At 40.7% G+C, this 12,828-nt stretch overlaps 1 protein-coding gene across 1 annotated transcript in view; it reads left to right on the forward strand.

Annotated features, from left to right (window-relative positions):
* ZCCHC2 (zinc finger CCHC-type containing 2) overlaps positions 1 to 5,832 on the forward strand; it is a 33,120-nt gene extending 27,288 nt beyond the window's left edge. Inside the window, exons 13-14 of the mRNA XM_073678660.1 lie at positions 2,024 to 3,502; positions 4,026 to 5,832. Of these exons, the coding sequence (XP_073534761.1) occupies positions 2,024 to 3,502; positions 4,026 to 4,087 (1,541 nt within the window). The 3' untranslated portion in view covers positions 4,088 to 5,832. The remainder of the gene's footprint in view (positions 1 to 2,023; positions 3,503 to 4,025) is intronic.
* Positions 5,833 to 12,828: the final 6,996 nt, after the last annotated feature.

Here is a 12,828-nt window from a genome sequence, read left to right on the forward strand (position 1 = left end):
GCGACGCCCCCTGACAGCAGCGCATATAATATAATTTCCAGTACAGTCTCTCCTCACTAAGCAGTGAGATCTTGCAAATTATCACAAGCTCTCACTGCTTAGTGCAGATAGATTGTATAGGGAATGATACTATATGAGCTGCTGCCGGGGACATCGCTTTTCATGAGAAGAGTTTTCACCATGACTCCACAACTTCATCCATCATCAAAAGGATGTACTTTCCCCAACCTGTCCAGTGCTTTCTTGTTTTACTATTACACTTGTCTCTGCTCTGATGGGTGTGAGAAGACTCAGAGCAGAGACCAGTGATAGAGAGGGAAGTACTGCAAAGAAAACTTCTCTAATGAAGTGACACTACAGTATGTCCCCGGTGGCAGCAGCGCTTCTTCAGCACACACATGTGCATTAGCAGCTAGATAGATACTGATTTTCAAAGCAGTTAGTAACTAAAACAAGGAAACACACATACATATAATTACATTATTTTTTTAACCCCCTTAAGGACCTTGGGTTTTTCAGTTTTTGCTTTTTCGTTTTTTGCTCCCCTTCTTCCCAGAGCCATTGCCTTTTTATTTTTCAGTCAATGTGGCCATATGAGGGCTTATTTTTTGCGGGACGAGTTGTACTTTTAAACGCCATCACTGGTTTTACCATATCGTGTACTGGAAAACTGGAAAAATAATTCCAAGTGCGGCGAAATTGCAAAAAAAAAGAAAAAATGCAATTCCACAGCTGTTTTTTTTTTTTTTTTCTCTCCCACGTTCACTGAATGCTAAAACTGACCTGCCATTATTATTCTCCAGGTCATTACGAGTTCGTAGACACCAAACATGTATAGGTTATTTTTTATTTAAGTGGTGAAAAAAAATACAAAGTTTGCTTTAAAAAAACAAACCAAAAAAAAGCCTTTTTCCGAGACATGTAGCGTCTCCATTTTTCGGGATCTGGGGCTGGGTGAGGGCTTTTTTTTTGCGTGCCGAGCTGACATTTTTATTGATGCAATTTTGGGATAAAACCGATGTTTTGATCGCCCGTTTTTACATTTTACTGCAATGTTGCGATGACCAAAAAAACGTGATTCTGGAGTTTATAGAATTTGTTTCTCGTTACGCCGTTTACCGATCGGATTAATTCTTTTTTTTTTTTTATATTGATCGGGCGATTCTGAATGTGGCTATACCAAATATGTGTATGTGGGAATTTTTTATTTTATTTTGAATGGGGCGAAAGGGGGTGATTTTAAACTTTTTTATATATTTTTTTTTTTATATTTTGAAAACCATTTTTTTTCCACTTTCTGCATGCTTCAATAGTCTCCATAGGAGACTAGAAGCTGAAGTTTCCTGATCGTTTCTACTGCATACAGGCGACGAGCAGATCGTCTGTATGCAAGAGAAATACTCCTGTGCTATGAGCGCCGACCACTAGGTGGCGCTCATAGCTAGCAAGATATGCCAACCACAGGGGTCTGCTGCAGACCCTGAGTTGTCATGCCGACCCATCGGTGACCCGCGATCACGTGACGGGGTCACCGATGGGCGGGGCTAAGGCTGGCTTCCGGCGCGGTGCTGTTAAATGCTGCTGTCAGAGATTGACAGTGGCGTTTAACTGGTTAACAGCCGCAGGTGGATCACGATTCCACCCGTGGCTGTTGCGGGCACATGTCAGCTGTAAGAATCAGCTGACATGTGCCCCGGTTCAGTGCGGGCTCAGTGCCGAAGCCCGTGCTGAACCGGGTTAATAGCTTATAGCGTACTAATACGTCATAGGCTATTAAGGGGTTAATAACTGGATTTTTGCTGATCCTCTTTAAATCAGTTTCAAAACTCAATTCTACTATAGCCATATATCATTAAAACCATTTAAAGTCTTGCTTGGCAAGTAGCATTTTGTGTCTGGGTAATATTCAGTTGTAGCTGTGCAAATTATTTTTTTTCCTTTTGTTCCGATCTACACTATTTTATTCAGGTGACTTTTTTTTTTTTTTTTTTTTGTTCTTTCTTTCTTTTTTTTCTTTCTGCAGATACAGACAGTAACTCAGAAGACTCTGCCAAACATATTTCTGGTTTCACCACATTTAGAGCAGTTAAAGCTTCCACTGCCAAATTGTCTAAGCACCTTAACAATGACAGTACTACTGATACCGTGAACAATCCCAAATTCCCGCATTTTCATCTTTTGCCTCCATTGCATTGTGTGATGCCAAATGGTGCAGATAAAATGGAACATGGCCTACCATCAGCCATACCCTCAGATGGAAAGACTCTTGGTATGCTTGTCAGTCCTGTATCCATGTCTCCTGTGAAAGAATTATTTCACCAGAATTCTCCTGGACTTGTGGCTCCACCTCCAGGTTCTGTTGTGGGAGAATCTGAAAAATGCATGGACTTGCTGGCTTCTCCCCTGCCTGTTCCTTCCACTTTTCTTCCTCGTAATTATCAACCCAGCAACCCTGCTCTGCATATCCCAGTTCATAGAATGAAATTACCTTCTCAGGGGCCAACAGAAAACTGTACAGTTAATGGATCGGCACAGACTAGTTTGGGCATAGGGACTGCCAGTACAGGTTTTATATCCATTCACAGTCCAAGTGGGTTTGCAGCCTCCCCTGTGACTACGTCAGATCCTCTAGCTAAACCCATTTCACAAATGGCAAGCCTTAATCAGGTCGCAACTCGCCTGGATGCAAGCGCTGGAGCAAAACCTGTAAATACAAAGATAAAATTACATCACCCAACCACAAACTTGCCCACAGCACCTGCATCCGTTCCTTTTGCTCTGTCTGCACCAGCACTAGCTAGTGGTATGGTGCCGTCACCAAATACTAATGTGCTGAATGCTTCAGCAACGGTTTCTGCCACTCAAGCAGTTAGTGGTGGCATAGGTCAGTTACAGTCAATTCCTCCCACAGTTCCTACCCATAGCCCTGGACCAGCACCCAGTCCAAGTCCTGCATTAACTCACAGTACGGCACAGAGTGATAGCACTTCTTTCATTAGTGCTGCAGTTGGTAATACTAGCACAAATGGGGCACTCCCACCACCTCAGCAAGTAGGACAAGGAGCTTGTGGGTCTTGCGGACGTCGATGCGGATGTGGAAATAGTGGTGGAATACCCTTTGGCAGTTTCTACTATCCTAACCCAATCACCGGACAGATGTATACCAGAGTTCCTCCACTTTTTATTCCTTCACTTTGCAATAACACCTACCTCAGCCAAGCACACCAGAGCAACGGGACACAATACCCTGTCTTCTTTCATCAGGCTCCTTACACCAATGGACTGATGCATGACCCTGTGCTTGGGGGTCAAGCCAATTATGGAATGCAACAGATGGCAAATTTTGGTAGGATGTTCTCAATGTACCCAGCCACTAATGTAGTAGGCAATTCTAATGGATCTGTGACTAAGAAAAATGGGAATATATCCTGCTATAACTGTGGGGTAAATGGCCATTATGCCATGGACTGTAAACAGCCACCAATGGAAGCCAGTCAGCAAGGTAACCGTGATAGTTCCCAGAGGACATGTTTCTAATTGTCTTGTCTTTCCTTTCCTCCACGTGATGGCTGGGATTCAGCTGTGTGTTTGTGTGAATGTGTATTGCTCACACTTGTCTGCAATGGTGCCGATCTGCTCAGATCTGTCACTATATTTTGTATTGATAACCCTGTTAAAAAAATGTGTAAATTCCCACGTCTTGGTGTTTTGTGCCTAGTCATCAACTCTTGTGCCTATGTAACTCTTTATCCATGTCTATTGTAAGGCATACGTACAATGTTGGCCTTCTTTAGCCAAAAGAAGAAATGAAGAGCAAAATAAGATCGGAGCCCCCAAATTACAAAGTATTCAGTATAGCAGCTTACATGCTGTGCTTATGGGGCTGTACAGTAAGCTTTTGTCCGATATTTGGATTCTCCATTTTTCGAAAAAGTGCCTTTCTGTTGTGCTTCTTTGTCCACGTTTAATTATTTTTGTTGAACTGTAATTCTTCATTGACTCAGTAGTTTTCTTTCCTGTTTTAGGCACTTTCAGGCTGAGGTATCCTCATATTCCCTCTAATGATTCTTTGGATTCTGCAGACTGAAACCAATTCACATAAAATAAATAAGTCACAAAAATATAAATGTACTCAGTCTCCACGTCTAATGTTATGGTACCGAAGTTTTGCTTTCCTTTTCATTGGGGGAGCTAAGTTCTCACCATTGCTTTGCCATGAAATGTGAGCTCTGAACTTGAAGACCAGAAGCAGCCATGATGAATGAAGAGTGGCTAAATAACGTGGCCTGGATAATCGGTTCTATGGGATCCTGACTACGAGACTAAGAAGATACTTCATCGATTCTAAGCTCTAAATATTGCAGAAGACTTGACAGCATTTATTCATTTAATGGATCTGGGAACGTTATGCAATTTTGTATCTTCGCTAAGAATGTGTCTGTAGATACTTTCTCCACTGTAGGTCCAACTACTTCAACTGTTCTAAGTAAACTGAAAATTTGTTCTGTTAATTAATTTACATTGGAAATGTCAATGTTTGTAAGCAAGTGTGCATTAGGTGAAAAAAAAAAAAAAAAATTCTATACAACAATAGCACTAGTAGACAAAGTGCTGATATTTATTGGGAGGAATCTGTGTGCTCCTAATTTGAGTTGTTGAAGTGTGACTTGGATGATGTCTCAAAAGTATGTACACCCCTTGAGTGAGTCACTACTCCTTTCTACTTCCATTGTTATGTTCTTTGCTAATAAGTTGTCTGAGATGTTATCAGTCTAGGAAAAAAACAAACTTTATTTTTTTAGGTTTTCATTTAAACTTGTCTGATGGATTTACACTCTTGTGTCAAAGCTTCACCGTTCGGTTTTGGATTTTCATCTGACCAGAGGGTCGGTGTTTTTGCAAGTCACACACCCAATTCTAAATTATTTACACTCAGGATGTATGACAGTATTTAAGTCTAAAAGCCTTTACTGGGTAATTTTAGGAATATTTTTGCTCCTAGAAGTATAGATTTGTTAATGTTTTTTCCAAGTTTACCACTAAGTGTGATGCATAATGTGAAAGTATGAAACTTTGTCTTATTGTCAAAAGATTAATGCTGCTGTGTTTTCGCCAACATATGCACTACAGTCTTCTGGATAATGTTTATACCTTCGTGCACTGAGGATATCTAGAAGTTATGGCAGCAGTCATTTACCAGCATTGTATGTGGGTATTGGTTTTTGTTTAGTTGCATTCCTATCATTTGCTGGGAGGATATTCTTTAAAATGCCTTTTACATAGGTGAAGTATATTTTCACGGTCGGTATAACTAAGCATGTAAATAAATTTGCAAACCTACATGTATTATAACAGCCCATAAAATAGAAAGACAAATGTACAGTTGCTTCCAGACCAATTGCAATACTTGAAAGAAGTAGGTCTTGATGTAAAACGCCTTTTTCTCCTCCCCAGCTAATGGAGTTTGTTTTTTCTTTTTTTTTTTGTCTAAAAAAAAAAAATAAAGCATCAGATTATGATGTCTGAGAACAGTGTTTAGTTACTAGTTCATATAAAGCTTTAATTTAAGAGAAAATATCGTATTTTAAACTAGATATTTTTGGATATGATTGAACACAAAGAAGGTAGTACAAACCTTGGCAAGATGAGATGATTCTACAATACTGTACTGTAAGAGTGAGGCGTTACCTTCTTGTATGTTTACCATATACTTTGATATTTCAATTGTAATGTATTGGAAAGGATACCTATATTTCTAGAAAAGATTTTGGATTTTATGCAAAATTATTTCCTTGAATTAACAGCAATAAACACAAAAGGAGGGAAAAAAAACAGGAAGCAATGTGTGTTGTCAGTTTATTTACTTCTGTGTGAAAAATGTATATGCTTGTCTTAGAATAAAAATGAAGGAAAAAGAAGAGAGTGGATGTGTCCTAGGCACTGCGATGGAGACCATCCTATTCACAAGATGAGTTGTTTAATGGCACTAAGTGTTTCAGGAACAGACTGTCCCTGAAACACGTAGTGCCATAAGTCATCTTGTGAATAGGCTAGTCTTCTCTATCACAGTGCCTGGGACATATCTGCCCCTTTTCTTTTTCCTCCTGAATTGCATCTCCAACTCCTGCCCAGGAGGGTGTGGAGCTGGCAGTTGGTGCCGCAGCTGATCGGAGAAGCCATCCTTCATCCAAGAGAGTGTGCTTAGTCAGTACAGTGGTGCAGCTCCTACCTGGCAAGGGTGGGGAGTTGATTGTCGGTGTGGCAGCTGATCAGAAGAACTCAACCTTTTGTGCCCTAAAGCAGTGTTGTGCCTGTCCAGCGCAACAAGTGAAGGTGAGTATAGATGAGCGAACCCGAACAGTTAGTGTTCGGTGTTTAGCATCTGACCTGACTTTTCCTGGAAGTCAGTTGCAATGTTCGGAGTTCCTTGGGAAGTCTGGAGAAAGAGAATATTTTCCAGCTCAAAAATCCAGGTTCCCATTGTTTACTATGGGGTTTGGGTTCTGGTTGAAGTTCTGGTACCCGAACCAAACTTTGAAATAAAGTTCGGGTCTGGTACCAGAAACCAAACTTTCAGAGGTCCACTCATCCCTAAATGGTGAGCAAGTACTTGGACATTATCCTATGGGTTGTCGATTCACACAGGGAGCACTTTTTTTTCCAAACCAATCCAGCAAAGAACTTTCTCTGTAGTAATTAATACATGTAAATAGTGTAACAAAACGATGTAGGAATACTTCAAATGTCAAAACCTAAAGAGGTTTACCCCCAAATATTACCTGATATTTCACACTACTGTCCAACCTTAGAAGTCCACACTGCTGCATATGAAACAAGTTGTCTCCACTTGCAAATGGTCAATAATAAGGAATACAAGTGTGTGCAAAGTGTGAAACTTGCTATCATGCCCTTACTGTACAGTTGAAGTATTCCCAGGTCTAACTTCACACCCCTGCTAATGTGAGACAAGGTAGAATCTCTTACAGATGACCTCATACGGAGAGTGTGTTTAGTTCAAGGAGTCCACCATGAGTGAAGCACTAAGGCAATACTTTATCTGCATAAAATATTAATTTTTATTTAATTTATATTCAAAGACCATTGCAAAATAGTAATAAGGTTACAGTAACAAAACGGATGCATAATGGTACTTTTGCCACACAGTCATTGGATTACAAATGTCAAGGGTTTTTTTATGAAAAGAATAGGACTATGAGAGGTTAGGTGGAAATGATAAATGCATTTTACATCTAATGTGAAAAAAGAGTAATCATATCTGGTGCAAATTACCAAATATCTTATGGAGTTGCTAACAATTTTTTTTGTGCAAATCAGTGCGCTATCAATCTTGCTTTTTAAATTGATTTATGTGATGAGGAATAGCTAAGGTATCTAAGTTTCCAGGAAGGCATTATTCCCACATGATACTCAATTGGCAAGTTCCTCTAGTTTCCAAATTTGGTTGAGCTTGGTGATCTGAAAGATCAATGTTTTGGTTTCATAGCCAGTTAAGTGGTATTAAGGATTTTGTTCAAGCTAAATGTTGGACAACTTGTTTGTCTGATTAGTTTCAAGTCCTTTGAGCCTTTGGTGAGAAAATTGCAGGATCAATCCACTCCTGCACAACTTTTGTTTCACCATTAATGCTGCTTCTGGGACATGGAACTTGTAACTTCTCCTGTTGTTTAAATACCGCTGAGCTAACTGATTAAAGTTCCTTATTCAATACACAAAATAAAAAATTCAACCCTTATACTTCTAATTGAATAAATCTACTTAAAGTGGTTATTCCATTTCAGAAAACTTTTTTCTCCATAGGCTCAGTTAAATTTAAAGTGATTTTTACTCACCCTCCCCAGGACTAGTCTGCATCTCAGCTGCTGCCCTGGTTTATGTTTATTGGCTGCAGCCGCTCAACATAGTCCAGGGCAGGGACACTGCTGGACCTGTGGCGGGTAAGAAAAAAAATACAAAAGTCTGAGCTTTAAAGTTAAGAGCCTATAGGAAAACATTTGCCCTTCGAAGTAATATTGCTCAAAATATTTCATACACATAATTAATTCTTATCCCTAAATAGCAAACTATAAAGAGACAAACCTACTTATTCTGCAACATAAACCCATTTTAAGGCTTCATTCAAACATCAGTATTTTTGGTTAGTATTTCATCAGAGTTTGTATGCCAAAACCAGGAGTGTCTCCAAATCCACGTGACAGGTGTCAATTAGTGATGAGCACAGCTGCTTGGTACTCAAGTTTGCTGAGGGTGCTCAAGTGAGATGTTTAGGATCCCCGCGTCCGCATGTTTTGCGGCTGTTGGCCACAAAACATGCAGAGATTGCCCGACAAACATGGGCAATCCCTGCATGTTTTGTGGCTGTCTTAGCCGCTAAACATGCAGCCACGGGGACTTGAACATCTCACTTGAACACCCTCCGCAAACTCGAGTTAAGCCCCCGTCACACTAAGCGAGATCGCTGCTGAGTCACAAGTTTTGTGACGCAACAGCGACCTCAGCAGCGATCTCGCTACGTTTGACATGTAGCAGTGACCAGGCCCCTGCTGTGAGATCGCTGGTCATGTTGAAATGGCCTGGACCATTTTTTGATCGTTGAGGTCCTGCTGGGTAGCATGCATTCGTGTGTTTGACACCTTACCAACGACCTCGTTGGCGACTCAGAACTGAGACACACAGGCGTGCATTTGCGTTGCATCGTTATACAGGTCGCTGTATTGTTGCTGCGTCATTGGGAAGATCTGACTGTTTGACATCTCACGAGCTACCACGCTGCAACGATCCCTGCCAGGTCGTATCGTTGTCGGGATCGCTGTATCGTCGCTAAGTGTGACGGTACCTTAAGAGCACTTGCGCTTATCACTAGTGTCAATCTTGCAGAGAAAAACTATAATTGAAAGTTTCAATCCTGGTTTTGGCATACAAACACTGATCCAAAAATACTGATTTGTGAATTAGGCCTAAAATGGATTGCCAATTTGTATGTAGACACACTTACCGATTGCTGACCCTATTTACTACCATCATCCTAAATTCTTTTATATTTCCACAACTGCATAGAGAAGCTTCATCTGAACAAAGGTACTTGTTGGCTTGTGTTAAAGATAATAATTCTGCCCTTTCAGAATTTGTCACTTTATAGAATTCAGCTGATTTATCGCTTTCTTGTTTACACCACCACTGTTAGGCTATGTGCCCACGATGCAGAAATGCTCGGGATTCTTATCTGAGCGTTTCTGCATCTCCCTGGCAGAAAAAACACATGCGGATTGTACATGCATTTTTCCTGCCAGGGATATGCGGAAGTGAAGCGTTCTTCACTTGCATTTCCGCATGCGGGTTGACAAGCGCTTTCCAAACGATTTTAGCATCACTTGGAAAGTGCTTGACAACTTGGTCACACTATATAAATCCATGCAAACCGCATGGATTTATATAGTGTGACCCGAGAGCATGTCAAAAAATAAAAAAATAAATATATACTTACCCTCTGATGGCCCGTGCTGTCTTGCTTCACCGTCCCGGCTGCTGGCAGCGGTAGACTAAAGGACCTGCCGACGTCAGCGTCCCGTCACATGACTATGACATCAGCGCAGGTCCTTCATTCCATCGCGAACTGCCGCCAAGCAAGGAGGAGCGCACCGCGGGCCGCCAGAAGGTAAGTATATATTTATTTTCTTTTTTTTTTTTTTTACAGTTTTCTATGGTACCCAGGTCTGGAGGAGAGTCTCCTCTCCTCTAGACCTGGGTACCATCCACACATTAGAATGCATGGAATGCGCATCTACATATACAGTGATGCGTAATCCATGCGATCTAATGCAAGCCAATGGCGGCGAAAACGCAGCACTTCCGCAAAATAATTGGTAGTGCTGCGGATTTTTCCGCAATGATAATCCGCAGCGGAAATTTCCGCAGCATGTGCACAGCACATGCGGATTATCATTGGGGAACATGGCAGGCCTTCTACCAGGCGTTTTTTTAATCGTTTCTGCAGCGGAATTGCTGCTGCGGAAACGCTTAAAAACGCATCGTGGGCACACAGAGGGTTGTTTTTTTTCTCATCAGTACAGAGCAAATTACTTGTTGGCTGAATAAGGTGCCTTAGGCGTTGCTCAGAAGAATACCAGCTCACAAAGTGACATACCAACATGTAGCATAGCTTGATGTCCAGCTAATGGGACAGTTCCTTGTGTGAACTGAGCAGTAGTCTGTATGCATGCCCAACTCTATTCACTTCTATGGGCCTATAGCAGTGATATATGTACACATAACCAATTCTCTATTTAATTTTGGTCATATTATTCCATTTTGGAATTCAAGGCTGCTGCCGACTGGAGAGATACAGTTTATATAAACATCTTTTGAAAATCTTCTGTTCTTGAGGCAGGGAGACTAGCTAGCAACAGGTTTGGGGTTGATTATGAACCTATCTAGTAGAATATAAGCAAACTCCTGACAATAGGAAAAGAAAACAATACAAAAGTGCTGAAACAATTGACACTACAGATCTGAAATATTTGAGCATTTAATGCTTTTTCACTCTGGTTTCAGAGCAAACTGCCTCCAAAAACGCTGGTTGAATTTATTGACTACTTTATAAGTTGACTTGTAAAGTTAAAAAAGAAATTCCATCAGGTTTCCCCCATTGTATTCTGATAATAGACTCTTCAACAGATTCAGAATGCAATATTTTAGCAATTTTTCTTACAGAAAGAGAACATTCTTGTCTTCTTAAAGCAACTCAACATCATTGTTTTGCATAATAGCCTTCACTTTAGAAGAGAATAAATGTCCAAACTCATTAAATAGAACATTTTTAGAGTCAGATTGAGAAGATAATTAGTCAGAAATCTTTACTATAATGGGCAGGCAAATCATTCATCCTCATATATAGAAGAAACCCCTGCCTTCTGACCTGACATGGAATGTAGAAATCTTCCATCTACCACGTATGGCTTAAAGGCCATTTAAGAGCGACTTAAAGGGAATCTGTCAGTAGGATCAACCCTTCTAAGTGGGCATGTAGGTCATAGGTGTTTGAATAACATGATACCTTCATATCTGCGATAAGATGTCTTCTTCCAGAGCAATCCACATTTTTCTGAATATGTAAATGAGCTCTTCAGGACTATGGACCGGACATAGATCTCCCCAAGACTCTGCCTCCAGAGCGTCTTTTAAATCAAAGGGGGTATAACCAGTGTGATGTCTTATTCAAAAGAAATGCATGTTTTTCTTATATGTAAATGAGCTGAACTAAGGTCAGTATATAAAGTCATGGCAAAATATTTTGAAACCAAACACAAATTTTGTTTTTCCTACACTTTGCTGCTTCAGTTTTTTTTTTGTAAATTTTTTTAAATGAGTGGGGCTGGACAATGCATTTTTAATAGGGATGAGCGAGTACTAATATGCTCGTTACTTGAACTGAGCAATTCCTAATGCTCGTTTCAAGTAACGAGTATAATGGGAGTCAATGGGAAATCTGAGCATTTTTTTGGCAGACCCTACAAGTAGGTCTGGGGGGCAGTGAAAATATTGAAATTGATGGAAAAAGTGCTGAATGGAAGGAAAACATTATGGGAAAGACCCCTGGAAGCATCTCTGACTCACAGATCGCTGCTGAGAACATGGTGTCACACTTTTACTCCACTTTAAGGACTGACAATAAAACATTCAAAATCGACGAGAAATTGGAGTTTACAGGAAAAAAAATGTTCAGAAACATTCTTTCCTGTATATGTATGACTTGTATACAAGGCAAAATTTTAAAAGGATTAAAAAAAATAATTTAAGTAAACCAAAATTTTAATTTTTATAAAAGATTTGGAAATGTTAGTGTAATTTATGAAGGAAGCAAGAACTGCCAAAAATTGGATGGAAGACGGACTCGGATACACCCGTATTAGACATAAAGGAGGGCCTCATACACATTCTGTTCAAATTGTCATGTAGTGGTACTCCTAGACTTATAATTTTTTCCTGGCTTTGCACTTTTTGCACAGCCTTTATAAGGAGGGTTATCCAGTCATCTATAAACCCCTGAAGGCAACAACTGGCGGACCGCAAACACTATGTGCTTCTGTCATCTGGTGGTGTGGAAAAGTCGGGCTAATCCAAGCCTTATTCATTTTTTATCAGAGTGAGCCTGTCAGCATTTTCTGTTGACAGGCAAAAGTGCCTGTCTGTTATGACCTCCCCCTGCGACACTAAAAACCCATTCAGACAAGACACTAGTGGTAGGACAGCACAGTACCTCCAAGGCATAGAGCTACAGCTCATGCCAGGTGTCCAGCTTTGAGACCCAATAGTTAAAGGTCACAGAGGAATTAGGGAGTACGCTGGTTTTGTCTGCCAAGTATTGCTAGACAATCTTGAAAAACTTTGCTGGAACAAGTTTTTGTCACTGGCTGATGATGGTGCATCCGACTGTGCAATGACAGGTACAGGGTGGGAGTCACCAGTGTCATGGACAGGGAAATGGGAAGCACCTAGCACAGGGGAAGCGTGGTGTCACCCGCTAGCACCAATTGTGGACTCAGGCGTTCAGCCCACTGAGTCGGGTGCTTAGATGACATGTGCCTGATCATATTGGTGATGGTCAGGCCCCTGCTGATCTTAGCATTGCACAGAATACAAATGACCTTTTTTTTTATGCCTCAGAACTCTCTTTAAAAAAGTCCCAGACTGGGGAACACCTAACTCTTTGACGGAGAAATTCATGAGTGTCGGTGTTCTGCAGAACAATTGCCTACCTTCTCCCTCTAGTGACCCCACTGCCTCTTTCTGCCTGTTTCAGTGCTGCCGATC

Source organism: Phyllobates terribilis, unplaced genomic scaffold (genome assembly GCF_046119375.1).
Source record: "Phyllobates terribilis strain yellow unplaced genomic scaffold, ASM4611937v1 Scaffold_4__5_contigs__length_816908805, whole genome shotgun sequence".
Lineage (NCBI taxonomy): Eukaryota > Metazoa > Chordata > Amphibia > Anura > Dendrobatidae > Phyllobates > Phyllobates terribilis.